This window comes from Pipistrellus kuhlii, unplaced genomic scaffold, assembly GCF_014108245.1.
Source record: "Pipistrellus kuhlii isolate mPipKuh1 unplaced genomic scaffold, mPipKuh1.p scaffold_m20_p_21, whole genome shotgun sequence".
Classification (NCBI taxonomy): Eukaryota; Metazoa; Chordata; class Mammalia; order Chiroptera; family Vespertilionidae; genus Pipistrellus; species Pipistrellus kuhlii.
In genome coordinates this window covers 11,166,053-11,190,465 of record NW_023425520.1, presented here as the reverse complement: position 1 = coordinate 11,190,465, position 24,413 = coordinate 11,166,053, and the positions used below count along the sequence as shown (strand labels likewise).

At 52.4% G+C, this 24,413-nt stretch overlaps 1 protein-coding gene across 2 annotated transcripts in view; it reads left to right on the top strand.

Annotated features, from left to right (window-relative positions):
* Positions 1–14,335, top strand: part of GFPT2 (glutamine-fructose-6-phosphate transaminase 2) — a 49,604-nt gene extending 35,269 nt beyond the window's left edge. For both annotated transcript variants that reach the window (XM_036450192.2, XM_045585768.1), the window contains 10 exons: positions 188–351; positions 2,629–2,724; positions 2,801–2,898; positions 3,176–3,296; positions 4,844–5,001; positions 5,143–5,257; positions 8,419–8,546; positions 10,411–10,578; positions 12,432–12,593; positions 14,106–14,335. In XM_036450192.2, coding sequence (XP_036306085.1) covers positions 188–351; positions 2,629–2,724; positions 2,801–2,898; positions 3,176–3,296; positions 4,844–5,001; positions 5,143–5,257; positions 8,419–8,546; positions 10,411–10,578; positions 12,432–12,593; positions 14,106–14,150 — 1,255 coding nt within the window. In that variant the 3' untranslated portion in view covers positions 14,151–14,335. The remainder of the gene's footprint in view (positions 1–187; positions 352–2,628; positions 2,725–2,800; positions 2,899–3,175; positions 3,297–4,843; positions 5,002–5,142; positions 5,258–8,418; positions 8,547–10,410; positions 10,579–12,431; positions 12,594–14,105) is intronic.
* The last annotated feature ends 10,078 nt before the right edge of the window (positions 14,336–24,413 follow it).

Here is a 24,413-nt window from a genome sequence, read left to right as displayed (position 1 = left end):
ACAGGAGCTGTTCCCCCCGCCAGCAGGGCGGGCTGTTGTCCCATTTCAGTCAGGGTGGCCTTCCTGGGCAGTAAGCCAGTGTGCGATGCCCCTTCCCTCCTGAAACGCCATCAGTGCCCATTGGACAGCGGGGAGGCCGGCGGCTGGCCGGGAGCACAGCCCCGGTGACGCGCGTCTCCTTCCCCAGCGCCATCATCGAGCACACCAACCGCGTCATCTTCCTGGAGGACGATGACATCGCCGCCGCGGCCGACGGGAAGCTCTCCATCCACCGGGTCAAGCGCGCGGCCAGTGACGACCCGTCGCGAGCCATCCAGACGCTGCAGATGGAGCTGCAGCAGATCATGAAAGGCAGGTGTCCTCGGAGAGGCGGCCGCAGCCTCGGGCAGGTGCTCCCTGGGGACGCGCCTGAGCCCGCCTCCGCGAAGGGGCTCGGGGATCGCAGGTGGGGAGCCTGCCCCGGCCTGCCGGGGAGCCTCGGGTATATCCAGCGCCAGGTCCCCCTGCTCAGTCTGACTGACCATCTGCTGCCTCCCTCCACTGCCTCCGGACACGTCTGTGCCCCAGCTCCATTGCTTCTCTGCGCAGACCTGTGGGACGAGGAAACTGTGGACCCCTTTCTCCTTTCGAGGACAGCCTCTCTTCCCGCACCCACACTGCCTCCCGCACCCACACTGCCTCCCGCACCCACACTGCCTCCCGCACCCACACTGCCTCCCGCACCCACCCCTGCCTCCCGCACCCACCCCTGCCTCCCGCACCCACACTGTCTCCCGCACCCACACTGCCTCCCGCACCCACACTGTCTCCCCACACCCACACTGCCTCCCGCACCCACACTGTCTCCCGCACCCACACTGCCTCCCCGCACCCACACTGCCTCCCGCACCCATACTGCCTCCCGCACCCACACTGTCTCCCCGCACCCACACTGCCTCCCACACCCACACTGCCTCCCGCACCCACACTGCGTCCCGCACCCACCCCTGCCTCCCGCACCCACACTGTCTCCCCGCACCCACACTGTCTCCCCCACCCACGCCTGCCACCCCCACCCACACCTGCCTCCCCCACCCACGTCTGCCTCCCGCACCCACACTGCCTCCCCGCACCCACCCCTGCCTCCCGCACCCAAACTCCCTCCCCGCACCCACACTGCCTCCCCTCACCCACACTGCCTCCCACACCCACACTGTCTCCCCGCACCCACCCCTGCCTCCCGCACACACCCCTGCCTCCCGCACCCACCCCTGCCTCCCGCACCCACCCCTGCCTCCCGCACCCACACTGCCTCCCGCACCCACTCTGCCTCCCGCACCCACACTGCCTCCCACACCCACCCCTGCCTCCCGCACACACCCCTGCCTCCCCTCACCCACACTGCCTCCCGCACCCACCCCTGCCTCCCCTCACCCACACTGCCTCCCCGCACCCACCCCTGCCTCCCGCACCCACACTGTCTCCCCGCACCCATGCCTGACTCCCCGCACCCACACCTGCTTCCGCACCCACACTGTCTCCCCGCACCCACCCCACCTCCCCGCACCCAGGCCTGCCTCCCGCACCCACACTGTCTCCCCGCACCCAATCCACCTCCCTGCACCCACTCCACCTCCCCGCACCCACACTGTCTCCCCGCACCCACTCCACCTCCCTGCACCCACTCCACCTCCCCGCACCCAGGCCTGCCTCCCGCACCCATGTCTGCCTCCCGCACCCTCTGCTCCACAGGGCAGCCTGGGTAAACTTGAGAACATCAGGACTTTGTCCTGCTGCGTAACGCCCTCCGTGGCTTCCCACTGCTCTGAAAATAAAGTGTACCCCCTCACACACGTGCAGTCTGGCCGCACCTCAGCTAGCCTTTCCCACGATGCCCTGCCACCCGTGCCGCCTGTTACTGACAGGCCCTGGGCTTGGCGTGGGCAAGTGACTGCACTGACTGCTCCTCTCACAGGGGAGTTCCTTAGATCATGCCCCGGAAATGTCAGGCCCTCCGAGAGCCCCTGACCCCGTGTCTGCAGTGGCCCACGCTCCTTCCTGTCTTACTTGCTTCGTGGCTTTCGGTACAGGTCTCTGCTGAAGGTGGCAGGCGGGGACACTGCAATGGCATGTCTGCACCCCGAGAACGCCCCGCCCTGTCTATTCACCTGCAGCCAGCGGGCCCAGCGGGCCCAGCCACATGGTCACTCTGCCCTCGTCCAGCCCCATTCACATCGGGCCCTGCAAATGCGTGTGTGACTGGAAAGGTTTTTCTCTAACCCGGAAGCTAGGAGGCATGTGTTTAAAAGAAAGTGGTCTCTTTCTTTGAGCCTGGCTAATTTGTACTTCCCTAGAGAAGTGAGCTTTTACTTCCTTCTGGCCTCGCAAAGGGGAGTGTGACCCCAAAGACCAGCCCCAGTTGGCTCCTGTCATCCCGCCCGCCCCTGTGAGAGGGCCGGTGTGTAACCAGAGGTCCGAGTCCTGCTTCCTCACCTGCCATGAGCATCGCGAACAGCACCTGGGACCAGCCTGCAGGGCCTTTACCTGGGTCATGCTGACTAACTGCAGAACAGCCTGGTCTTGATGACAAGTTAAGCCTGGACATAAGACTAAACGAAAGGGACCTGTCTTGTTGCTTTCACCGAGCAGGTAACTTCAGTGCGTTCATGCAGAAGGAGATCTTCGAACAGCCGGAGTCCGTCTTCAACACTATGAGGGGGCGCGTGAACTTTGAGACCAGCCAAGGTAATCCATCCCTGGACCTCGCCCCAGCCCTGCGCAGCCCTGCGAGGGCTCAGGCTGACACCCGTGTGCCCCGCAGTGCTCCTGGGCGGCCTGAAGGCCCACTTGAAGGAGATCCGACGGTGCCGACGGCTCATCCTGATTGGCTGTGGAACCAGCTACCACGCCGCTGTGGCTGTGAGTGCCGAGCGTGGCCTCCACGGCCAGGGAGGTAGTGGCGGCCTAGGACTAGAGGCATCCTACATGCTGCAGGCGTCCGGCCATCGGGGTTTGGCTCCTGTGAGCCAGTGTGAGCGCGGGCACCGTCCTTTCTCCCGCGGTTCTGCCCTGGGTGCCTGAGGGTCCCTCCCCACTGGATACGAAGGCTCCGGGTCACAAGTTCCTCCAGGAGCCCAGCTGCCGGTGTCCCTGCGGTGTCATGACTGACTTGAGTCCCCATTGTCGTTGGCTTCAGACTCGGCAAGTTTTGGAGGAACTTACCGAACTCCCCGTGATGGTTGAACTTGCTAGTGACTTTCTGGACAGGAACACGCCCGTGTTCAGGGATGACGTTTGCTTCTTCATAAGCCAGTCAGGTAAGGGGTCCCGGCTGTTAGCTCGCCTCGGCTCTGTCCCCTCATGACCCACTGAAGTTCTCATGCTCCAGCCACATGCATCTGTCATTGCACCCTCAGCACCTTCGGTGACCGTCCCATTTTATGGGAGGACCCGGCAGCAGGGCTTCTTCCTCCTCCTGGCATTTCAAGTCCAAGACTTATGGGACCACCCATCAGGGCGCCATAAATGTGCGCTGGTTTAATTGAGAAAGTTCTTCAAAGTTCTGCCGGTTCAAAGGCTGTGTGGTTGCTGGGCAGTGGCCACACCACCAGCGGGGGATTGAGTTAGAAACATCAATGAGAGAGAAACATCGATCAGCTGCCTCCTGCACACCTCCTAACTGGGGATGTGCCCGCAACCAAGGTACATGCCCTTGACCGGAATCTAATTTGGGGACCCTTCAGTCCTCAGACCGACACTCTATCCACTGAGCCAAACCGGTTAGGCCCATTTTGGAATCTTAATCCTACTCCTGTTTCAATGACAAACACTCACACCCACATCCAGCTGAGCACCGCATACCCAGGTCCTGCCATGTGACGTCAGCTGCCAACATTGCTAGCTAATGGCTCCATCAAAATCCAAACGTGTTTCATGAGTTGGTGGGAGCCACGCACCAAAGAACAGAAGTGGGTTTAGTGTGAAAAGAATGGAGGGGCAGCTCCTGAGTATCTTCACCGAAGGGTTTTAAAGTTCCCTTTTGTTTAGCCTTTTCCATTGAGTTGAAACCTGCTACAAGGCTAGTGAGGCTGGAGGCATCCTGCTCTCCCCTCCAAGCCCCGAGCCCGGTTGGCACTGGGGAAGGGCAGGTGACACCCCAGAGTGCTGGATGCGAGGTGGAGGGGAAAGGGAGAGAGTCGGACCGGCCTGCACTGCGGGAGAGTGGGAGGGGCACGGCCGGGAGCAGCGGCTGCGTGGACATCGGATGCATTGGGTTGCATGGCCTGGCTCGTGCTGAATTACTTTGACTTCTTTAGGATTTGCAAGCTTAGGGAGTTGGTGCTGGCTTATGTGTGAACCTATTTAAGTAGTTTTAGTGTAAAAATAATTTTTGTCCACTCTGCAAGGCTGCAAGAAGTGCTTTTCTTTATAACAAGGTTTATTTGAGACATGTTGTTTGGGGGCATGCTTGCTTTTTTAAATGTCAAATCTGGGCACATTCTGAACAAGGCAGCTCAGGGCTATTGAAAGGGCACGGGGCCCAGGCCCACCCCGGTTGGTGCTGTCTCGTGGCCTTGAGCGAGCAGGCGTTGATGTCCTCTGCTGGACCTCCAGGGGAGAGAGGACAGGGGCCTCACAGCACCGCCAGGAGAGGCGGTGGGAAGTGGGGAGAAAGTGCTTGCCACATAAAGAGCAGTGGAAGCTCAGATCTAAGAACCAACCAGCAAAACTGTGGAGCATGCATTTCCTTTCTGGGCGCAAGCGGGCTGTGTCTGGGCACTGACTGTGTCAGAGCGGGGAGTGAACGGGTGGGGGCAGAGCCTTGCGCCCGTGAACACAGCTGAGAGGAGGGTCTGTGTGGCAGGTGAGACGGCGGACACCCTCCTGGCACTGCGTTACTGCAAGGACCGCGGGGCCCTGACAGTGGGCGTCACCAACACCGTGGGCAGCTCCATCTCTCGAGAGACCGACTGCGGGGTGCACATCAACGCGGGCCCGGAGGTCGGCGTGGCCAGCACCAAGGTAAAGGAGCCGCCTGGCCTGCGGGAGGCCTCGGCTCGGCTGCGGGCGGACGGGGGCCGAGAAGGGCCCGGTGATCTGCCCCCTCACGGGGCTGCCACCCGCTCATTCGCCCCCTCGGTCAGCACTGCCGTCTGTCCGCAGGCTTACACCAGCCAGTTCATCTCCCTGGTGATGTTTGGCCTGATGATGTCGGAAGACCGCGTTTCACTGCAAGATCGTCGGCGTGAGATCATTCGTGGCCTGCAGTCGCTACCTGGTATGGCCCTTCAAGTCCCCACAGGCCAAGAGCAAAACCACACTCCTCACCCATCTCTGAGCCCTGCCTGCTGGGCCCTGCCGCCTCTGACCTCACAGAATGCCCTTCTCCAGCCCCCTCTTTTGGGAGCGGGTCTCACAGACCTTGATTCTCAGCAATGGAAAGCTTTTTCATGGCCAATGGCTTCTCATTACAAGTCACAACTCAAATGTCACTTCCTGGGTCCCTCCCTGGCCACCCTGAGGGTCTACTCTCCCACCCCAGCTCGCTATGAAATGTTAGCCGGTTTCATTTCTTTTTTTTCTTTTTTTTTAATATATTTACTTTATTGATTTTGTACAGAGAGGAAGAGAGAGAGATAGAGGGTCAGAAACATCGGTGAGAGAGAGTCATCGATCAGCTGCCTCTTGCACACCCTCCACTGGGGATGTGCCCACAACCAAGGTACATGCCCTTGACCAGAATCAAACCCGGGACCTTTCCGTCCCCAAGCCGACGCTTTATCCATTGAGCCAAACCGGTTTTGGCTCATTTCTTTTTTTTAATTCTCCCCTGAGGACATGCTTAGAAAGAGGAAGAAGGGTGTGGGAGGAGGGGGGGGGGAGAGAGAAATGAGAGAAACATCAATGTGAGAGAAACATTGATCGGTTGCCTTCCATATGTTCCCTGACTGGGGATTGAATCTGCAACCCAGGTATGTGCCCCGACCATGAATCGAACTGGCAGCTCTTCAGTGCATAGGACAATGCTCAGACAGCTGAGCCACTCCAGCCAGGCCAGCCAGTTTCTTTTCGGTATAGCTCATGCTGTGATCCAAATTTACCTGCTCACCTATGTACTGGCTTGTCTTCCCAACTAACACGTCAGCTCAGTGAGCACACAGTCAGCCTTGTCAGTCACTGCTGGGCACCAGGTGCTGATCACACAGTAGTTGCGTGGGAAATGCCTGAGAAAGCACAGGGCCGAGTCTCTTCCTGTCCTGACAGCTCCTTTACAGCCTCACCAAACTCCTCTTTTGCTAGGTCCCATCTTTCGCTGTTGGTGAGATATGGTGTCTGTTGCACAAAATTGCAAGCTCTTTGGTTTCAATCACTCACTCATCCACAGCAGCTCCTTTCCCTCAGCCACTTACACGCCAGGGAAGGAAAGAGACCTCTTAGGTTTGCCTTGTGCAGGCCTCAGAATAGGAAATGGAAAGACCTCACCCCATGGATGCCATGAGGCTGGGCAGCCCCTTTAAGAGATGGGCAGTCCTGGGTCCTCCCGGGAGCCAGGGGCCAATCCCAGAGAAGGCAATGAGGGAAGCCACCATCTGTCTGTACAAAACCTAGGGATCTGAATCTGCCCAACACAATATGCTGGAAATTTATTGCCAAGAAAAACACTCTTAACTTTAAGCAGGTAATAACCTTGGAAAAGCAGGACCATATCCTGACGACTAAGTCTGCAGTTCCTAAGATGTGGTCCATGGGCCCTAGGCATCTGCAAGGCCCTTGCAGTCAAAACTATATTCATTAGTGATGCCTTCTTTACACGGATAAAAGAAAAAGGTGCAAATTGACCGTACCTTTGTGAAGCCCATCAGCCAATCAGGAGTGAGTATGCAAATTAACCCAACAAAGATGACAGGTTAATTTGCATATGCAGGCAGCTCCATGCCCCTAGGCAGCGTGGGAAGGCAGAAAGGTGGCTCTTGCAAGAGCAAAGGCAGTGCTGGCAGCCAGGAGAAGGAAGGCCCATTTTTGCACCAATCTTCGTGCAACGGGCCTCTAGTCATAAATAAGACATGTTTGCCTTCTGCCACGTGGACATTTGAAAGGCAGCAGTGCCACCCCTGGCCCCTCAGCGCACCTCCCTGCAGAGGCGCCATGTTCTCAGCCACCACGCACCCGCTTCACTTACGGTCACCCTTGATGGCGCAGGAGAGTGCATCAGTCTTCTTAAAGCGCAGTGCTTTTTAATGTGCTGTGTAGCCACGCGGAAGGACGCGCTAAGTACTTCTGCTGGGCCCTGAAGCACGAGGTTTGTCTCAAAGACACATGGTGGTTGGAGCAGCAAGCTGACTTGGGTATGTGGCAGGCATTCTCTCAAAGGAACAAAGGTGGCCTGACATGCTGGGAAAACTGACGGCATCGTCACCGATGATAAACTTCCAGCTTTCAGCCGTACTAAAGATTTTGGAAAAAACGGATAGCTTGACTCCATTTCTTGCACTTGTACCAATGCATGATGGTACTAGATTATGCATGTGTAAAAGACCCATTTAAAGAAATGCAAGTTTTAATATAGCAAGGGAGGAAAAGTTCATTGATATGATTTCAGATTCCACTCTGCAAGCACTTTTTTAGGAAGTTGTTGCTTCTTGAGTTTAGTATAGCATGAAAGAACATTCACAATGATTTGGAAAAGCTATTTAAACATTCCTCCCTTTCCCAACTACAAATTTCATTCTTTTCCTATACTTTAACCAAAAGATTATCACAACAGGTTGAATGAGGAAGGAGATATGAGAACCTGTTTTTTATTTCAAAGTCAAATACTAAGATTTGCAGAAAACAATGCTACTATTCTTACTGATGAGTGTGTGTGTGTGTTTTGTGTTTTTATATAAATGAATAAATACCTTTAATTTTACCAGTTTCTAATCTGACAAATATTGATAGATATAGCTCACAAAAACAAAGGCTCTTAGGGATTTGCAATAATTTTTAAGTGTTTACAGGAATTCTAAGACCAAAAAGTTTGAGAGCCATTGATACAACTTACACTGGCTTTGTCTTGAGACGTGACATGGGGCCGGACGAAGGCCTTGATTTGGAGTGTCAGCTCTGCAACCGGCAGCGTGGGAATTAGCCTCTCTGAGCCTCCGCTGCCTTACCTGTGAAATGGAGCCAGAAGTACACTCACTTTCTTGCGTATCTTATTTGCTCAGGAAAGTGTGATCACAGATATGGATCATCATCCCAACAAAACCCTGGCCAATAATCCAACTTATATATTACATTCTAAGTTTAAACCCTTTTTAATTAATGAATGCAAAGAAGCCAAGTGTACTAAGTGATGTGAGTTCCTAAACCTTGTCTTCCGCACTCTACGTTATGATTGCGAATCTTGTCCTAAAATCGGTGTAACTGGCTCTCCCTCTGCTGTGTGCATGACAGAGCTGATCAAGGAAGTGTTGTCGCTGGACCAGAAGATCCACGACCTGGCCCTGGAGCTCTACACGCAGAGGTCGCTCCTGGTCATGGGGCGGGGCTACAACTACGCCACGTGCCTGGAAGGGGCCCTGGTGAGCACCCTCGGCCCAACCCTGACACCACCCCCCCTGCAGAGGGCACCGCCACCCGGAGACACCAGCAAGGAGGAGGACAGGGCACTGAGCAAGGATAGGGGCCGCTGAGGCCTGCTGTCCGCGTGTGAGGCTGCATTGAGCACCTGCCCACTACCACGTGTTCTAGCGCTGGGGATACAGAGAGAGGGGCTCCCACTCTTTATTCTCCCAGGATAAACGTGTAGGACACCCCTGGTGAGCCCCAGAGCTGTCAGCCTGTGCGGGCTCATCTAGGTTAGCCCATTTATACCTCACCAGCGTCTTCTGAGAGGAGACAGCCTCCAAAAAATTCATCTTGCTGAGAGTCACACAGCAGAAGTGACCAGCCTGAGATTCGAACCCAGGTCCACATCGACTTTGCTTTTCTCTCCCTACTACAAGCAGTCTGCATGGGAGGGTGTGGGCAGACCAGGACCGCAGGGTGGGGCCTCTGCAGAATTTCCCTGTTACCCCTCTAACTTTCAAGAGGAGCTGCAGATCTTGCAGGAATGGGCCAGGCAGGCCCTGCACTGTTTAAACCAGTGAAGAGCCATACTGGCTGGTGGGAGAGAGCTGGTGGGGTGGGGCGAGGTGCGGGACGCGGACACGGGGCTGTGGAGAGGGTGGGCATTCTTGCCCAAGGACCTGGGCCCAGAGCTCGCCCTTGACTCACTGCTGCTGCTGTTTATGTTCAACTGAGGTAAACGGGACAAGTCAGTGTCAATCAAGTGTCAGTCAATCTGTCACGGCTAAGGCAGCACATGGTACCCAGACAAGGGCCTCATGCAAGACCAGCTGGCTGCCCTCTTCCTAGGGGAGCAAGTGGCTGCTTCTTTCCTACCACCTCTCCCCCCATCTTACAGACAATGCAATTCCCAATACTTTCACAGGAAACATTCACAGAATAGTGGGGGTGGGGGTGGGGCTGGGTGCGAGCTATAAGGAGCCTGACCGCAGTGTGCTCCAACTTCCACACCTGCCCCTGGAGGCTCCGGCCCTTCCAAAGGCAGGGAGGCACGCTGCTCTCGGCACAGGACAGCAAGGCCCGGGAGGGTGTGCCTTCAGTCTGCCGCCATCCCTCCGCCTCTGCCGTCTGGGGGCTCGGCTGCAGGCTGAGTGTGCTGGTGAGCGGTGTGTATTCAGCTGCACCTCAGCTTAGTGTTTGAGGGGAAGGGAGCTTTCCTGCTGCTGCTGGCCCCAGCCAGTGACCCCCTCTGACCCCGGGGGGGCCGCCAGGCAGACGTCCAGGGCATTCAGGATGGAGCCAGTCTCCCTACAGCATTTCCCCACCCAAAGGAGTGGGTGAGAAAGGCATTCTCGGTCACGCTCACCGGTCCAGTGACCGGCCGTTAGTGTGACGGGATAGAATGGGTCTTCCCGAACACAGGCAGGTTCCAGTGACAGCCCCATCGTGTGTGATGCTGCTTGATGGAGCAACCCTTTGCAGTTTATTAATGGTCTAGGACTGGGGAAATGATTAACCAGATAATTGAATGGAGGCGTATCTAGACAGAATACAAATCCATCATTATAAACCCTCACTGTGGGAGGGCCTGGGGCCTGGGGAGAGCTAGATTGACACTGACTTGTCCATCCCAGGGGGCTGACTGCCCAGGGGCTGGTCTGGAACACAGCTGCGTGCTGGGCTTTGTGTTTGCTCTGGATAGCTGCCGCCACCTCCCTCGGACCTGGCCTTGCCGTTGCCCTCTGTGCTGTGGACTGCTCCTTGTGTCCATCTGCCTTGTGGCCTCAACTCCTTGCCTCCCAGCTGATTCTCTCTCTGGTTGATGTATTCTAGCCCCGTGTCTGCCTAGTGTGACTGATCCCACCTCCTTCTCCCCAGAAAATTAAAGAGATAACCTACATGCACTCAGAAGGCATCCTGGCCGGGGAGCTGAAGCACGGGCCCCTGGCTCTGATCGACAAGCAGATGCCCATCATCATGGTCATCATGAAGGACCCTTGCTTTGCCAAATGCCAGAACGCCCTGCAGCAGATCACGGCCCGCCAGGTGAGGGCTGCTCCTCTCCCAGACCTGCCGCCGCCAGCAGCAGCTGTGCTGGGTCCTGCCAGTGAGCAGGGGTGACCACAGTCTCCTCAGTCCCCTCATGAGTGGCACACACATTCAGAAAGGGACTGGCCAGCTTTCGGCCATGCCCTCAACAGCTCCTTAGCGAGGGCCAGTGACCCAGAGCGCCGGCAGCTGTGCTGGTCCCAGGCCCGGAGACCAGAGGGGGTACTCCTGGCGGGGAGTGCTGAAGGCAGTCCTGGCACTGCCCACCTGCCGTTAGGTCCTATTTCACAGCTGGAGGGCACTGCAAGTTCAGGGGTTCTCAGATTACCCCCACTTCAGGATTTCCTGGTAGCCGCTCAGTTCAGTAATTCCCCGGAATGACTCACAGAACTCAGGAAAACATTATATACTATTGCAGTTTTATTATGCAGGATATGAACCAGGGCCAGCAAAGGAAGAGACTGGGGCAAAGGCCCAAAACACAAAGCTGGCTCAGTGCCCTGCCGGATTTTACCTCCTGTAAGTCCCTAGGCTTCCAGGATGGATGTGTGGAGGTCTATCAGACTTTGCTGATCTGTCCCTGGTTCCTGGGAGGGGACCTCTACCCTCTTGGGCTTTCCTGAGTGACCGAAGTGTTGGTTTTCACCATGGTGCGTTGATTCTGAGTTTATCCTAATAAACTCAGGGCGCTTCCCCTCCCACACAGCAGGGTGCACTGCAGCCCGGGAGCCTGAGCTTCTGCCCCAGGGCCCGGAGTTTTTATTGGGGTTTCATTACGTAGACACATAGATTGCATCATTGGCACGTGATTGAACTCAATTTCCAGCACCTCTTCTGTTCCTGGAGGTCAGGAGCTCAGACTGGTATCACTTGGCTCAAAGCCCCAATTCTCTAACTACATGGTCTGTCTTCCTGGCACAGTCATCCCCCATCCTGAAGCTATCCTTGGGCCCATCGTGTGTCACCTCATTAGCATAAACTCAGAGTCAACGCACCATGGTGAAAACCAACACTTCGGTCCCTCAGGAAAGCCCAAGAGGGTAGAGGTCCCCTCCCAGGAGCCAGGGACAGATCAGCGAAGTCTGATAGACCTCCACACATCCATCCTGGAAGCCTAGGGACTTACAGGAGGTAAAATCCGGCAGGGCACTGAGCCAGCTGCTGCCACTCCTGGCTCAGCGTGGTGGTCAGGAGTTCTAGAACACCATCGCTATGCCTCGTTGCTTAAAACCTTCCAGTGGCTTCCAAAAGCTATCGTGACCACGAACCTGCGTTACCCAGCTTCTTCCCTTTGTTTCCCACTCATGCCAGCTCCTTCCTGCCTCAGTCTAGGCGTTGGCAGTTCCCTCTGCCCCACATGTTCTTCCCACACACCGTCAGCTGGTTCTCGTCATCCAGGTCTCAACCCAATGTCCCCTGTTAGAGGCCATCCCAGACTTCAGCCTCCCCCAAGCACACCCCCTATTTTATCGCCTTTGCGGCAGCCTCCTGAAGTTCAGTGTTACTTACTGGCTTCTTGTCTGCTTTTGGTTCCCACCGCTCCCCGTGAGCCCCGTTAGAGCAAGGAGTGGACGTGCTCTGCCCTTTGCAAGGCGGGTGGAAGTCACACAGAAATGGGCGCTGGGTGAAGCAGGAGGACCATCACCGGGCCAGGGAGGGGAAGGAAACTCACCAAAAAGCATCAGAAACACTTGGTCCTTTACAGGATCATACATAGCACTCACCCAGAATTCCAGCAAACACCAAGGGTGACTGTCTTCACTGCAATAATGTGGATCTGAGAAACAGTAATGCGAGGGATGCTGCTTTCAGGGACGAGCTGCATGTGTGACCACCTCTCTCTGCTTCAGGGTCGCCCGATTATCCTGTGCTCCAAGGATGACACTGAGAGTTCCAAGTTTGCATATAAGATGATCGAGCTGCCCCCCACAGTGGACTGCCTGCAGGGCATCCTCAGCGTGATCCCCCTGCAGCTCCTGTCCTTCCACCTGGCCGTTCTCCGAGGATATGACGTACGTCTGGAAGCTGCCAAACCCAGCAAGGGCAGGATGGAACCCCAGAATTCCCTTTTGTTTTTAAATTCTTATTTGGCATGTCTACTAAAACAATAATATCGACTAGGTGTTACATCACCAAGAAGGATTTACTTGGGGACGAAGGAATGGTTGCCCCTCGGTGCATGCAGGCATGGCAGTCCAGGCTGTGCGCCACGATGGATGAGTTTTTGTGTAAGGGGAAACAGAAATTAAGGGAAAGGGAAGCTAGAACCATCATTTTATTAGCACAGAGGGTTCTCATGATTACATAAGAGTGCAAAACTGCCATCAGCCCTAGCTCCTCCCACAGACCCTCCCAATTGATACATTTTCTTAAAGTTCCAGTTTGTCTTTATCAAGTATAAATATTGATAGGACAAATACATTCATTTTTCAAATAACTATTTTTAAAGTATCCCTGAAAAGAAGCGTGGGAACTGCAAGGTGTGTAAAGACCATACCGTTAAACAATAAGCTCATCATCAGTCAATGCTAAAGCAAATTCAGTATCTCATTCCAGTTTTCCTGTGCATGTGAGTTGTTTTTTTTTTTAAACATTTTCCAAGATTATATCAAAGGTGAAATTTTTATTTTCCTTTTGATATATTGTATTTTCTTACATTTTGAACTTGTTGCAAGCAACATTTAATCACTGCATAATATTCCACCACAATCTTATAGCATGGGTTTTAACAATTACTAAGCCAATCTTCTATTATTTGAAGTGTTTCTAATTTTTCAGAACATTTGCATAAATAACACTTGCAGTGAACATCTTTGTACACACAATTTCACCCCACGTTTAAGACTTGTCCTCAGTCTAGCATATGAGTTAACATTTTGGGACCCTTAACATCGATTGTCTTCTTATGTTCCAGAAAGAACCAATTTATGATCTCACCAGCAAGTGTAAGAACACAATTTTTTGTGCAAAGGAATAGAAGTTTGATTATAATTTATCTTGAGAAGCTTTAAAAAATACAAAACATGAAATACACATTAAGAAACACCTGATGGTGTCATTCAGAAGTGACATATGCTAACATTTTGTCATATTTCTTAAAAAAACAAAACATTATTATAAACAAAATAAGACATCGCAAATAAAGGTGAAGCTCCTTTATCTGCCAGCCTGTCACATTTCCTTCCCACCCCCCACCCTGTACTAACAAGTCTCATGGGTGTAGTGCGGATCCTCTCAAGAAAAGTATTTTACAATATAATTTGGGCTGTCTTTAATAGCGTTGGATCGTGTCCTCTTACTGGTGCTGCCGCTTGAAACATAGCAGGTGCCCTGTAAGTGTTTATTGAGTCAACTAAACAGCATACAGCTGAAGTTTCTGGAGCAACCACTTCCAGGATGCAAGCATCACGGGAGCTCTGACCAGGAACACAGTCTCCTTTCCAGGTTCTCTGGTCCGAGGTTTTACGATACAGCACGCTGCTGAGGTCTGCAGGATCCTGAGCGCCTGCTTTCTGTTCCTGTAGGTTGACTTCCCTAGAAATCTGGCCAAGTCGGTAACTGTGGAGTGAGAAGGCGGCGAGGCGACCGTCACCACGTCTGATCTGGTTCAAGACCCAGCGACGCCACCTCCATCTCCTCAGTTCCAGCAGAGCTTGGCAGCCTCCACGTGCCTTGTACCCAAGTGCTTCGCTTCGGCAGATCCTGTTTCTCCGAGTCCTGAGGTCGCCGGAGGAGAAGGGACTCATTGTTTACACATAGGTAAGGTGACCAGATGTCCCGATTTTTAACAATTTGTCCCGTGTCCCACGGAGTTTTGAAAAAGTCCTGGGACAAATTGTTAAAAATCGGGACTGTCCCGCCAAAAGCGGGACGTCTGGCCGCCTTACACATGGGAATCAGAGCGGACGTTTCCACCGCCGTGCAATATGCAGCTCTCTCCGAGTAACTGTGAACCTTTTTAACCAGCACTAATTAGTTTAAAAGACAAAATATTTATAATGAAGATTGTATAGCTTTAAGTTATTTTTCTAGTATATAGCTTTCTGTAGCCGGGGTCATGCCCAGATTGCCCCTGGCTACCCAGTGCACCTAGTCTCCGGTCGGGGGGCATTCATCTCAGATTTGAGCACAAGGCACTGCCTCTTGACTCCTTCCTCCTTCCTCTTCCTCGCTCGGCCGCTCCTGAATCTAGTCTCCATGTCAGGGGAACTCCCGCAGCTTCCCTTGCCTCCTACCAGTCCTGTTGGATGGAATCGCAGCTTCCTCCAATGGTTCCCTCTGGTCTAAATTCCTCTAACTCTACAACTTCTTTTTCATCTGATCGTGGTTCTTTTTAAGCCCAAGCAGCATTTTGGTCCCTGCTCTTGCCGTAGTAAAAAAGCTTGAAATACCCCCTGCAAGAAAGTAGTTTTCAAGTGGGTTCCCTTGACCCCTATTTAAAAGTGTGCACAATCAAAGAACTATGCAATTTTAAGACAATAAAGACAGTATACTTTCCTTAACTTGTGCATTTGGATTTGTTCATCACGTTCTTTGCCCTGAGATTTTGAGGGCTCCTCCAAACAGGGCTCAGCGGTGTCTGGCGGGACAGCCTGCTCGCTGGTACCTGTACTCGTGACCTGCGTGCTTCCAGCGTGGGAATGAGGACTGTTGTACAGGATGTAACAACATGTGGGAGATGTGAGACTCTCCTGAGAGTCTACTGAGCAGTTGGTGGATGGGGAGGACCATGTGCTGCCGCTTGAGATGGCTGCCCAGAGCCTGAAGGCAGCGGACGGGAGTACTCCCCTCGACTCCTCCCCTCAGTCATCCTGTTCTACTCATGGATTCTGTTGGTATACTCAGATAGGAACGTAGAAAGCCAAAGATAGGGTTCTGAAGGTTTGTAGGGTCAAAGTTTAGGCTCTCCCTGGAAGTGCTGCCGCAGGGGCTTGCATGGTGTCTTCAGGATAGCTAGCGAGTGTGCGCTCGAGTACCGCATCCAACCTTCTGGGTTCCCTGTGAGCCACTGAGCAGCCTTCCCGTTCCTCTGTGTGCTCCGCTGTGTCAGGGACCGGGAGCCGGATCTCCAGGTTAAAGCCCGCCAGTGAAGGCACTCCCGGCACATCTGGAAGGTAGTTTAGAAATTATATTATTCGCCGAAACCGGTTTGGCTCAGTGCTAGAGTGTCGGTCTGCGGACTGAAAGGTCCCAGGTTTGATTCCGGTCAAGGGCATGTACCTTGGTTGCAGGCACATCCCCAGTAGGGGGTGTGCAAGAGGCAGCTGGTCAATGTTTCTCATTGATGTTTCTACCTCTCTATCTCTCCCTTCCTCTCTGTAAAAAATCAATAAAATATATTTTAAAAAAAGAAATTATATTATTCATTGAGAAATCATTTGCTTCTCTGGCAGAGCAAGCAGAAGCACGGCTTTAGCAGACAGGAGGTCCCACTATGGTGGTGCCCCCCCAAACTCACCCGCCACTCAGTGCTCCAGGCGGCGGGGGCCACTGCAGAGGTTTCCTGCACTCCCAAGTCCCAGTCCTGAGAGCTGGCAGGGACGCAGGGTGGCGGTGGCCCTGCCTGACCTCCATTCGCCTGCTCTTCTCCCAGATTTACCAGGTGTGAGTCCTGCTGGGAGTGGCCACCCTGCTTTCTGTCTTCCTGACCAAACCACAGCCAACATGACTCCTGGTGTTAGGAACTTTTTACAACAAGCCAGAATATTGTTATTGGACAAGAATCAGAAAAATGAATTTTATCCTTATGTCCGAGAGGTGATGACCATCCTGACTTTTGTATTTGTTTTTATTTATTTTCCTACCACCCTTGTGTAATCTACCCCAAACAATAAACCACCTGGTCTTGAAGGTGGAGGGCAAGAGCACACCAGCAGTGCAGGGAGAGGGCAGCACTGTCCCTGCTGGACAGAGGGTCCAGGAAGACACCAGAGGCCGTGGTCTGACTTCTGCTTCTCTGGGAGGTGATGAGATCCCTCCGGGGAAGTCATGAGCAAGGTCATGGCGAGTCTTGGGAAACAGGGTTGTCCAATCAGATGCCTGACAAGACAGCCATGTGGACCAGGCACTGGACGTGCAGCAGAATGGTGTTAGCAGGAGTGGGCTGCTCAGCACTCCCCACTCCCAGCCCATCTTTCCTATCTCCAGCCACTGGGGAGAACTGAGGACTCCTGTGAGTGACGTGTGTCCTCAATAGAGCACGAGGGGAGAGGCCCTCGGCAGGAAGTGGTTACAGTGAGCTAACTACTGATGGGGATCTGGGCGTGGTTCTCCTGGGCATCAGTCCTCAGGTTAAGAAGACAGCCCGATGGAAGTGGGGTTCTTGGCAGTTACAGTCCATCTCTGGGGTGACACTGCTGCAGTGTGCTCAGTTGCCCTCCAGTCTGCAGGGATATGTTGGGGTCACCTTTTACCATCCGCTAAAGGATCCCTTGTCATCTCTCATGTTGGTCTCCCGCTTCCTGTCTCTCATGTCTTCCTTCTGAGTTGCACTTTTGTTTTGGGGGAGTACATCCTTCTAGAGCAGTGTTTCCCAAAGTGTGGAAGAGTTTTGTGGGGGTACGCGTTGCACCGGAGTTTGGTGGGGATATGCACTGCACCGTGCTTAGCTGTGCCTAATTCTACGTTCTCATGAGTACGAGGGGTACTCAGCGTTACGAAAATTATGGAAGGGGTACACATATGTCAAAAGTGGGAAACACTGTTCTAGAGTAATGTTGACTGAAGTAAGGTTTTTGAGACCTTGTATGTCTGGAAATGACTTTATTTCTCACACTTGAGGGTTTAACTAAATATATAGAGTTCAAGGTCAAAACATTTTTTTACTTCAGAATTGTAAAGGTAGTGCTCCCTTTTCCTTGTTTGCAGTGTTGCAGTCAAGGGGTGCAAAGTCTCTCCGATGTGCCTTTCATTGTCTTTTGTTCTCTGTGTTCTGAAATATCCCAGTGAGGTGTCTAGTCTCTTTTCAGTGAATATTGGTTTCAGTTTGGTAACCCATGGTCTTTAGGCCTCGGACATTTTCTTTTTGTGCTTTTAAAAAATTAGGTGCACAACTAAGTCAGAGATTAGATATTATAAAATTTATTAAATGATCATCCTTAAGTTCATTGAGCATCCTTAGAGCCAGTATTCTGAACTCTCTTTGCATCAAGTAGATTGTTTGTCTCCATAATGTTTAGTTCTTTTTCTGGAGTTTTACTCTATTTGGCTGTCTCCCTGTGTTTGTTTCTATGGATAGGTAGAGCCGCTGCCTCTCCCGGTCTTACGTAGTAGGTGTCTTGTAGGGCCCAGTGGCACATCCTCCCCAGTCACCCAAGATGGGTCCTCCAGGTTTGCCCCCCATCCCATGTGGGCTGTATGCACACTCTTGTTGTAGTTGAGCCTTGATTGCTATTGGCACATCAATGGAGGAACTTCCCCCCAGGACAATTTGCTGGAAGAACTGGCTGTGACCACGGTGGAGCATCAGCCGTGCCAGGGCTGATCCCATGGAGCAGGACTTACGTTAGGGGGGCTCTGGTGCCTCTAAATCCGCCCCATGAGTGTGTCTCTAGTGGAGGGTGTTGAACGGTTCTTCCACAGTCTGAAGCTGTCCACAGGGCGTGCTGGCTCTGGGGCCTCCCAGAAGGCGCAGGCCAAGACAAGCCACCCACCTGTACCCTGCCTCAGGCCACCTGGCATGAGCTACAAAGCAATCTGCAGATGGCTGCTGCTTGTCCTGGGCTCAGGAGAGACCAAACTGCGAAGCGAGGTCAGCTGCTGCTAGTGCTGGGCCTGGGGCCACTTAATGAGAAGTACATAACACAGAAGCCATGACCCCAGACGAGCTGTTTTTATGGAAAAGCCACTGGATGGGGCAGGGACTCAGGGAATCCCAAAGGCAGGGAAAACAATGTTAGGCAGGCTGATGAACACTCAGATATGGTGCCCGCCTGCTGGCTCTGTGGGGAGAAGGCCTGAAAAAGGAACAGTAGTCTCTACCAGGACTTCTGTATGAGAGAAAGTTTCCCCTTCAGCTTTCGTCCTGATACCAGACAATCTAGTTCTTCCCCTTATGTCCCTGGTGCCCAGCGCTGGATTTCAGAGCCAGTGAGTCTAAATCCACGCACAGGCCCCTTAAAGGGCCAGGGACTGCAGTAGCCCTCTGTCTCACTCAGCCATCATCCAAGCTGGCTTTCTCAGCCAGAAGTTATGGGGACTTCTCTTCCTGGCACAGGAACCAGGGCATGGGGGACCTCTGCACTGAGATATCCCTCCCAATTTTTGTCTGACCCAAGTGAGTGTGGAACTAGCCCATTCTGCCTCTCCACCCCTCCTTCCAGTTTCCATGTGGCTTCTTCTTTATGTTGTTAGTTGTCTCAATGTGTCTTCTTTATAGCCTTAGTTGTAGGACTTCAGCTAGATTTCAGGTGGTTCTGAATGGTGGTTGTTCTGTAGTTTCAGAGAGGAAGGGAGAGGGAGAGATAGAAACATCAATGATGAGAATCTTTGATCGGCTGCCTCCTGTACACCCCCTACTGGGGATCAAGCCTACAACCCGGGCATGTGTCCTTGACTGGAACTGAATCTGGGACCCTTCAGTCTGCAGGTTGTCACTTTATCCACTGACCCAAACCGGCTAGGGCTAGTTGTACTTTTGATGTGGTTGTGGGAGAATTTTAGGACAGCATTTACCTACGCCACCATCTTGATGGGAAATTCTTGAATTACTTTTTGGTGGATTTCTTTTCCCGTTTTTCTGGCATCACTGTTATTCAGATTTCAAAGCTGCTGGAATGACCTTTTAATTTCTTATATTTTCTATTGCACATCTTGTCATCTTTTCACTCTATCAAGTGGGAGGTTGCATGTTTCAATATTCTCTCCCAACCTGTCCACTACAAATATATTTCTTTTTTTAAAAAAAAATATTTTATTGATTTTTTAAAAGAAGAGGAGAGAGGAATAGAGAGCCCGAAACATCGATGAGAGAGAAACATCGATCAGCCGCCCCCTGCACACTCCCCACTGGGGATGGGCCCGCAACCAAGGCACATGCCCCTGACCATCGAACCCGGGACCATCCAGTCTGCAGGCCAACGCTCTATCTGCCGAGCCAAACCTGTCTTGGCCAAATATATTTCTTTTTTCATAATTTACTTTCCAAGAGTCCTTTCTTATTCTCTAAGTATATAAATACTAGGGGCCTGGCGTATGAAATTTGTGCATGGGTAGGGTTCCTCGGTCTGGCCTGCATTCAGGGCCATCTTCCCAGGCTGCTGGCAGTCGGCCCCACCCCCCACTGCCAGTTGCCCTCTGTGTGTGGGGCAACCGAGGGCCCTGCTGTCTCACACCTGCCTTGGCCTGGAGCTGTCTGCATCTGCTGCCACCTACCCCTGGCTCCCCATTCCCCATTGGGCAATCAGGGCCTATGGACAGCTCCTGTGTTGAGCATCTGCCCACCCCTGGTGGTCAGTGTGCATCATAGCAACCAGTCATTCCACTGTCCGGTCAATTTGCATATATATAGACCAGAGGCCCAGTGCACAAAATTCGTGTATGGGTAGGACCCTAGGTTTGACCGGCATTCAGGCCTGACGTGTGGGGTGACTGGCAGGGTAATCAGGGGGCTCCCACTGACACCAGCCTTAGCTGGCCTGGGGCCTATAGACTGGGGGCAGGTCCTGCAGTGAGTGTCTGCCCCCTGGTGGTCTGTGTGCATCATAGCAACTAGTCATTCTGCCCTTTAAGTAAAGCCCAATTTGCACATTGAGCTTTCATTATATAGGATGTGTTTTATAATACATATATTTGTGTCCACACTTTATTCATATTTTCTTAGTTTGTATCTAATGCCCTTTTTCTATTCTAGGACACCCCATTACATGTCTCCTTGGATTTCTCTAGGCTCTGCCAGTTTCTCAGACTTTCTTTGCTTTTTTTTTCTAACCTTGACTGTTTTTAGGATTATTGGTAGCTGTTTTATTATAGACTGCCCCACATTTGGGTTTGATGCCTTTTTTTTTCCTATTAGCATCAATCACACCTCAGATAAACCTCATTAGCTACGATTCTGCCATTGTGCAAAGCTTGATGCTTTTAAAACATTTTTAATATATTTTTATTTATTTCAGAGGTAGAGAGAGAAACAATAGAGAGAATCATCATTCTGCTACCTCCTGCACACCCCTTACTGGGGACTGAGCCCACAACCTGGGCATGTGCCCTTGACCAGAATCAAACCCAGGACCCTTCAGTCCTCTGGCAGACACTCCAGCCACTGAGCCAAACCAGCTAGAACTGCTTTTTTTATTTTAGTTCAGCTTTTTATTGACTGTGTTACAAAAGAGGTTTAGTTAAAAAAGCCCAAAGTCCAAGTCATCATCAGACTTCTCAGATTCTTCTTTCTTAGCTTCCACTTTCTTCTCTTCAGCTCTGGCAGCAGTCGTGGATGGGGCAGCACCAGCTGCTGGGCAGGTCCCCCAGCCCCTACATTGCAGATGCGACTCCCAGTGCTGACACTGGCCAGAGCCTGTGCAAACAAGCCTGGCCAGAAGGGTTCAGCATTCATACCAGCTGCTTTAAAGGGGGCTTTGATCTTATTCTCCATCACTGTCACTCCATTGTTGTGCAGGAGAAGGGCTGGCAAATGCAGGTGAGCTCGGAGATGGAGGCCATGGTGAGGGCAAGTCCTGGCGAAGGGTGCTAGCTGCTGAGTGAAGTGAGGGCCTCACCCCAAAGCGGCTTAGCTTCCTCATGAGGACCGAGCACCTTACTCGGCAGCTGGGGGAGGAAAGCTGTCTGATGCCTTTTAATTGATTTCAGAGACAGGAATGGAGATAAAAACATTGATCAACTGCCTCCTGCACACCCCCTAGTTGGGCTCAAGCGCACAAACTGAGCATAAACTGGGAATTAAACTTGCAATCTCCTGGTGCATGGGTTGATGCTTGACCATTGAGCCACACCAGCCTGGCTATCTGATGCTTTTCTCAGGTTAGACTAGGGTTATGTTTTTTAAGAAGGAAGACTAAGAAATAGAGTGCCCCTCTACTATACCATCATCAAATGGTATGCTCCCTGATATAGTGATAAGAGGAGCACTACATGCCTTATCACTATGGCAAATGGTTGCCTGACTGAAGTAGTGTTGTCAGGATTCTATTCCCTGCCCCCTCCCCATGCATAACTCTTTGGAAGGAAGTCACCATGCTTATCCTCCACATACAGGGAGAGCTGTGCTTCATCTCTAAAGGAGAGTATCACCATTAGTTATTTGGAATTCGGTTCAGATATTTTGTTCTCCATTTATTTATTTTACTATGAACTCTCAGATATTTTATATTGAGTCACTGTTATTTTGTTGCTCAAAATGTTCCAGTTCTTTCAGTTGGCTCTTGTCCCTATGACATGCCCCAGATTGCCCGTGTGTCCTTTATAAGCTCACCCTGACTTCTGGCATTACAGGAGCCTGGCTCATGTTGTACATCCCATCCTGACCCTGGAGTCAGCCGTTTCCTTTACTGGGGATACACCTGGGTTTGAGCTGCACTTTTGCTACTGGGATGTGATTGCTTTTAGGCCACATCAGTTGAGAGAGCAAGGACATCATTTGTGTGCCGAGTAATTTAAAAAAATATATCTTTTTTATTGATTTCAGAGAGGAAGGAAGAGGAAGAGACAGATGGAAACATCAATGAGAATCATTGATTGGCTGCCTCCTGCATGCCCCACACTGGGGATCAAGCCCACAACCTGGGCATATGCCCTGACTGGGAATCGAACTGGTGATCTCTTGGTTCCTGGGTCAACGCTCAACCGCTGAGCCACACCCAGCTGGGCATGAGTAATTTTTTAATGGCTGGTTCTCGTTCCAAGGACACACCAGTTTTTCATTCTCTCTGGAGCCTACGGTGATTCCCACCGCCACCCCCTGTGGGAATTTTCATCGCCACATGGTCTGTTTCTTTCCAGAAGCAGTTTTCTGTTCAGTTCTCTTGGCTCTCTTCGCCTCGTCGCCTTGGACTGTCGTCAGATTCAAGGTGCAGGGACAGTTCTGAGCACACGGGTGGGCCTATTGACGGTGAGATTCATGCTGAGCAATGAGTTAGGGGCTGGCTTGTTTTTGTTTTGTTGGGAGGGGGGTAGAGGCCTTTTCCTCGGGCTTTAAGGCCGGCCAGGCTTCCAGAGAGCAGCAAGGGCCAGAGCTGGTGCTCCGTGAGCTGCCTGGAGGAGGCAGGCTGGGAGCCACTGAAGTCAGCATTTGCTCACAGAGCCACCCTACAGGCCTGTTTTCATAGTTCGCAGGCCCTCAGCTGTGCCCGTGGCTCAGTCACCCTATTTCCTATCACCAGAAAGTACCCCTGACTCCTGCCTTTCCCAACTGTTTCTGCCTTTTCTCCTGCCACGTCCTTCCTGAGCCTGACTGCCAGGCCCAGGAGTAGAAGCCCTACCCAGGTGGCTAGCTGAGCCCTTCCCCGGGATTTTCAAACTTGATTTGGGACAGAGGACCCATCCCCTGTGGGTGGTGGAAGAGCAGATGAAACAGGAAGAAGGAAGACAACACACAGAGGGGCAGAACATATGGATAGCTTGCCCATGACCTCCAAGGTCCTGGGCTGGCCCTCCAGCCTGCAGTCCTGTGGCCAGCTCCACCCCGCCTCCCGCCCCACCCCTTCCTGTGCGACAAACCTCAAAAATTGCCCCCATTGGTTGCAGTGCAGTGTGGCCTCTATAACACACCACTGAAACTGTCATGACTTGAACCCCTTCCTGGTAAAGACTTCAGGAAGGAACTGGGGGAGGCCAGCATGAGGACACCCATCCCACTGCATGCATGATCTGCACCCCACCCCTAGCAGCACCCCCATAAGGCCGAGACCGCCACTCACAGCCTCCTCACAAGGCTGAGACTTGGAGAAGTGAATGCTTTGGCCACAAGAGCATGACTAAGTGGGGAGCCCTGTTGGAGCCCAGCCCTGTGAAGGGGGAATGATGGACACCTGTCAGCCCTTGGCACTCCCCTCCCCTCTTCCTTCCTCCCGCATGCTCTTCTCCAGGTATCGGCCCCTGTGCATGGGGAGGTGGGCCTCTGACACTGTGCAATCAAGGAGCCAAGTCCAGGCGAGGAGAGGGACGGAGGGATCAGAAGGGAAGGGCCAGTGGCTTTTGTCCGGAGGGTACACAGCCGGGACCACAAGGGGAAGGTGGGTGGCAGCTGGGGTGCAGGCTGGAAAAGGTCTTCTCGGCAGAAGGCTGAGCAGGCTAAGGCAGAGGTCCCACACTGAAAACCGAGGCAGGGGCCCTGGTGTCCTTGTTGACCTGTCCTCCCTCACCTTACCCCTAACACTTGACAATTCCACCTCTTAAAACAATTTTTTTCCTTTATATCACTTTAGTATAATTTCACATACATTAACCTGTTAACCGGGGAGTTCCCTTTTTAATGACGCAATCTGTAACGGGCGCACACTCTTTCACTAGGACGTGTCAGTACGTCACGCCCGGAGGACGTAATTTCATATTATTTTTTTAATTTATACTTAATGAAAATAAATGAAATATATATTTTCGTTTATTTATATATATAAAGCACAAAGGAAAATACAAAATTACAAAAATAAATAGAAAAGAATACCGACAAAAAAAATGGACACGTCGAATTAAAAAATTATAAATTTTACAAACAATGATAAAGATTACAAAAAATAGCTGAAACCGGTTTGGCTCAGTGGTAGAGCGTCAGTCTGTGGACTGAAAGGTTCCGGGTTCGATTTCGGTCAAGGGCATGTACCTTGGTTGCGGGCATATCTCCGGTAGGGGGTGTGCAAGAGGCAGCTGGTCGATGTTTCTCT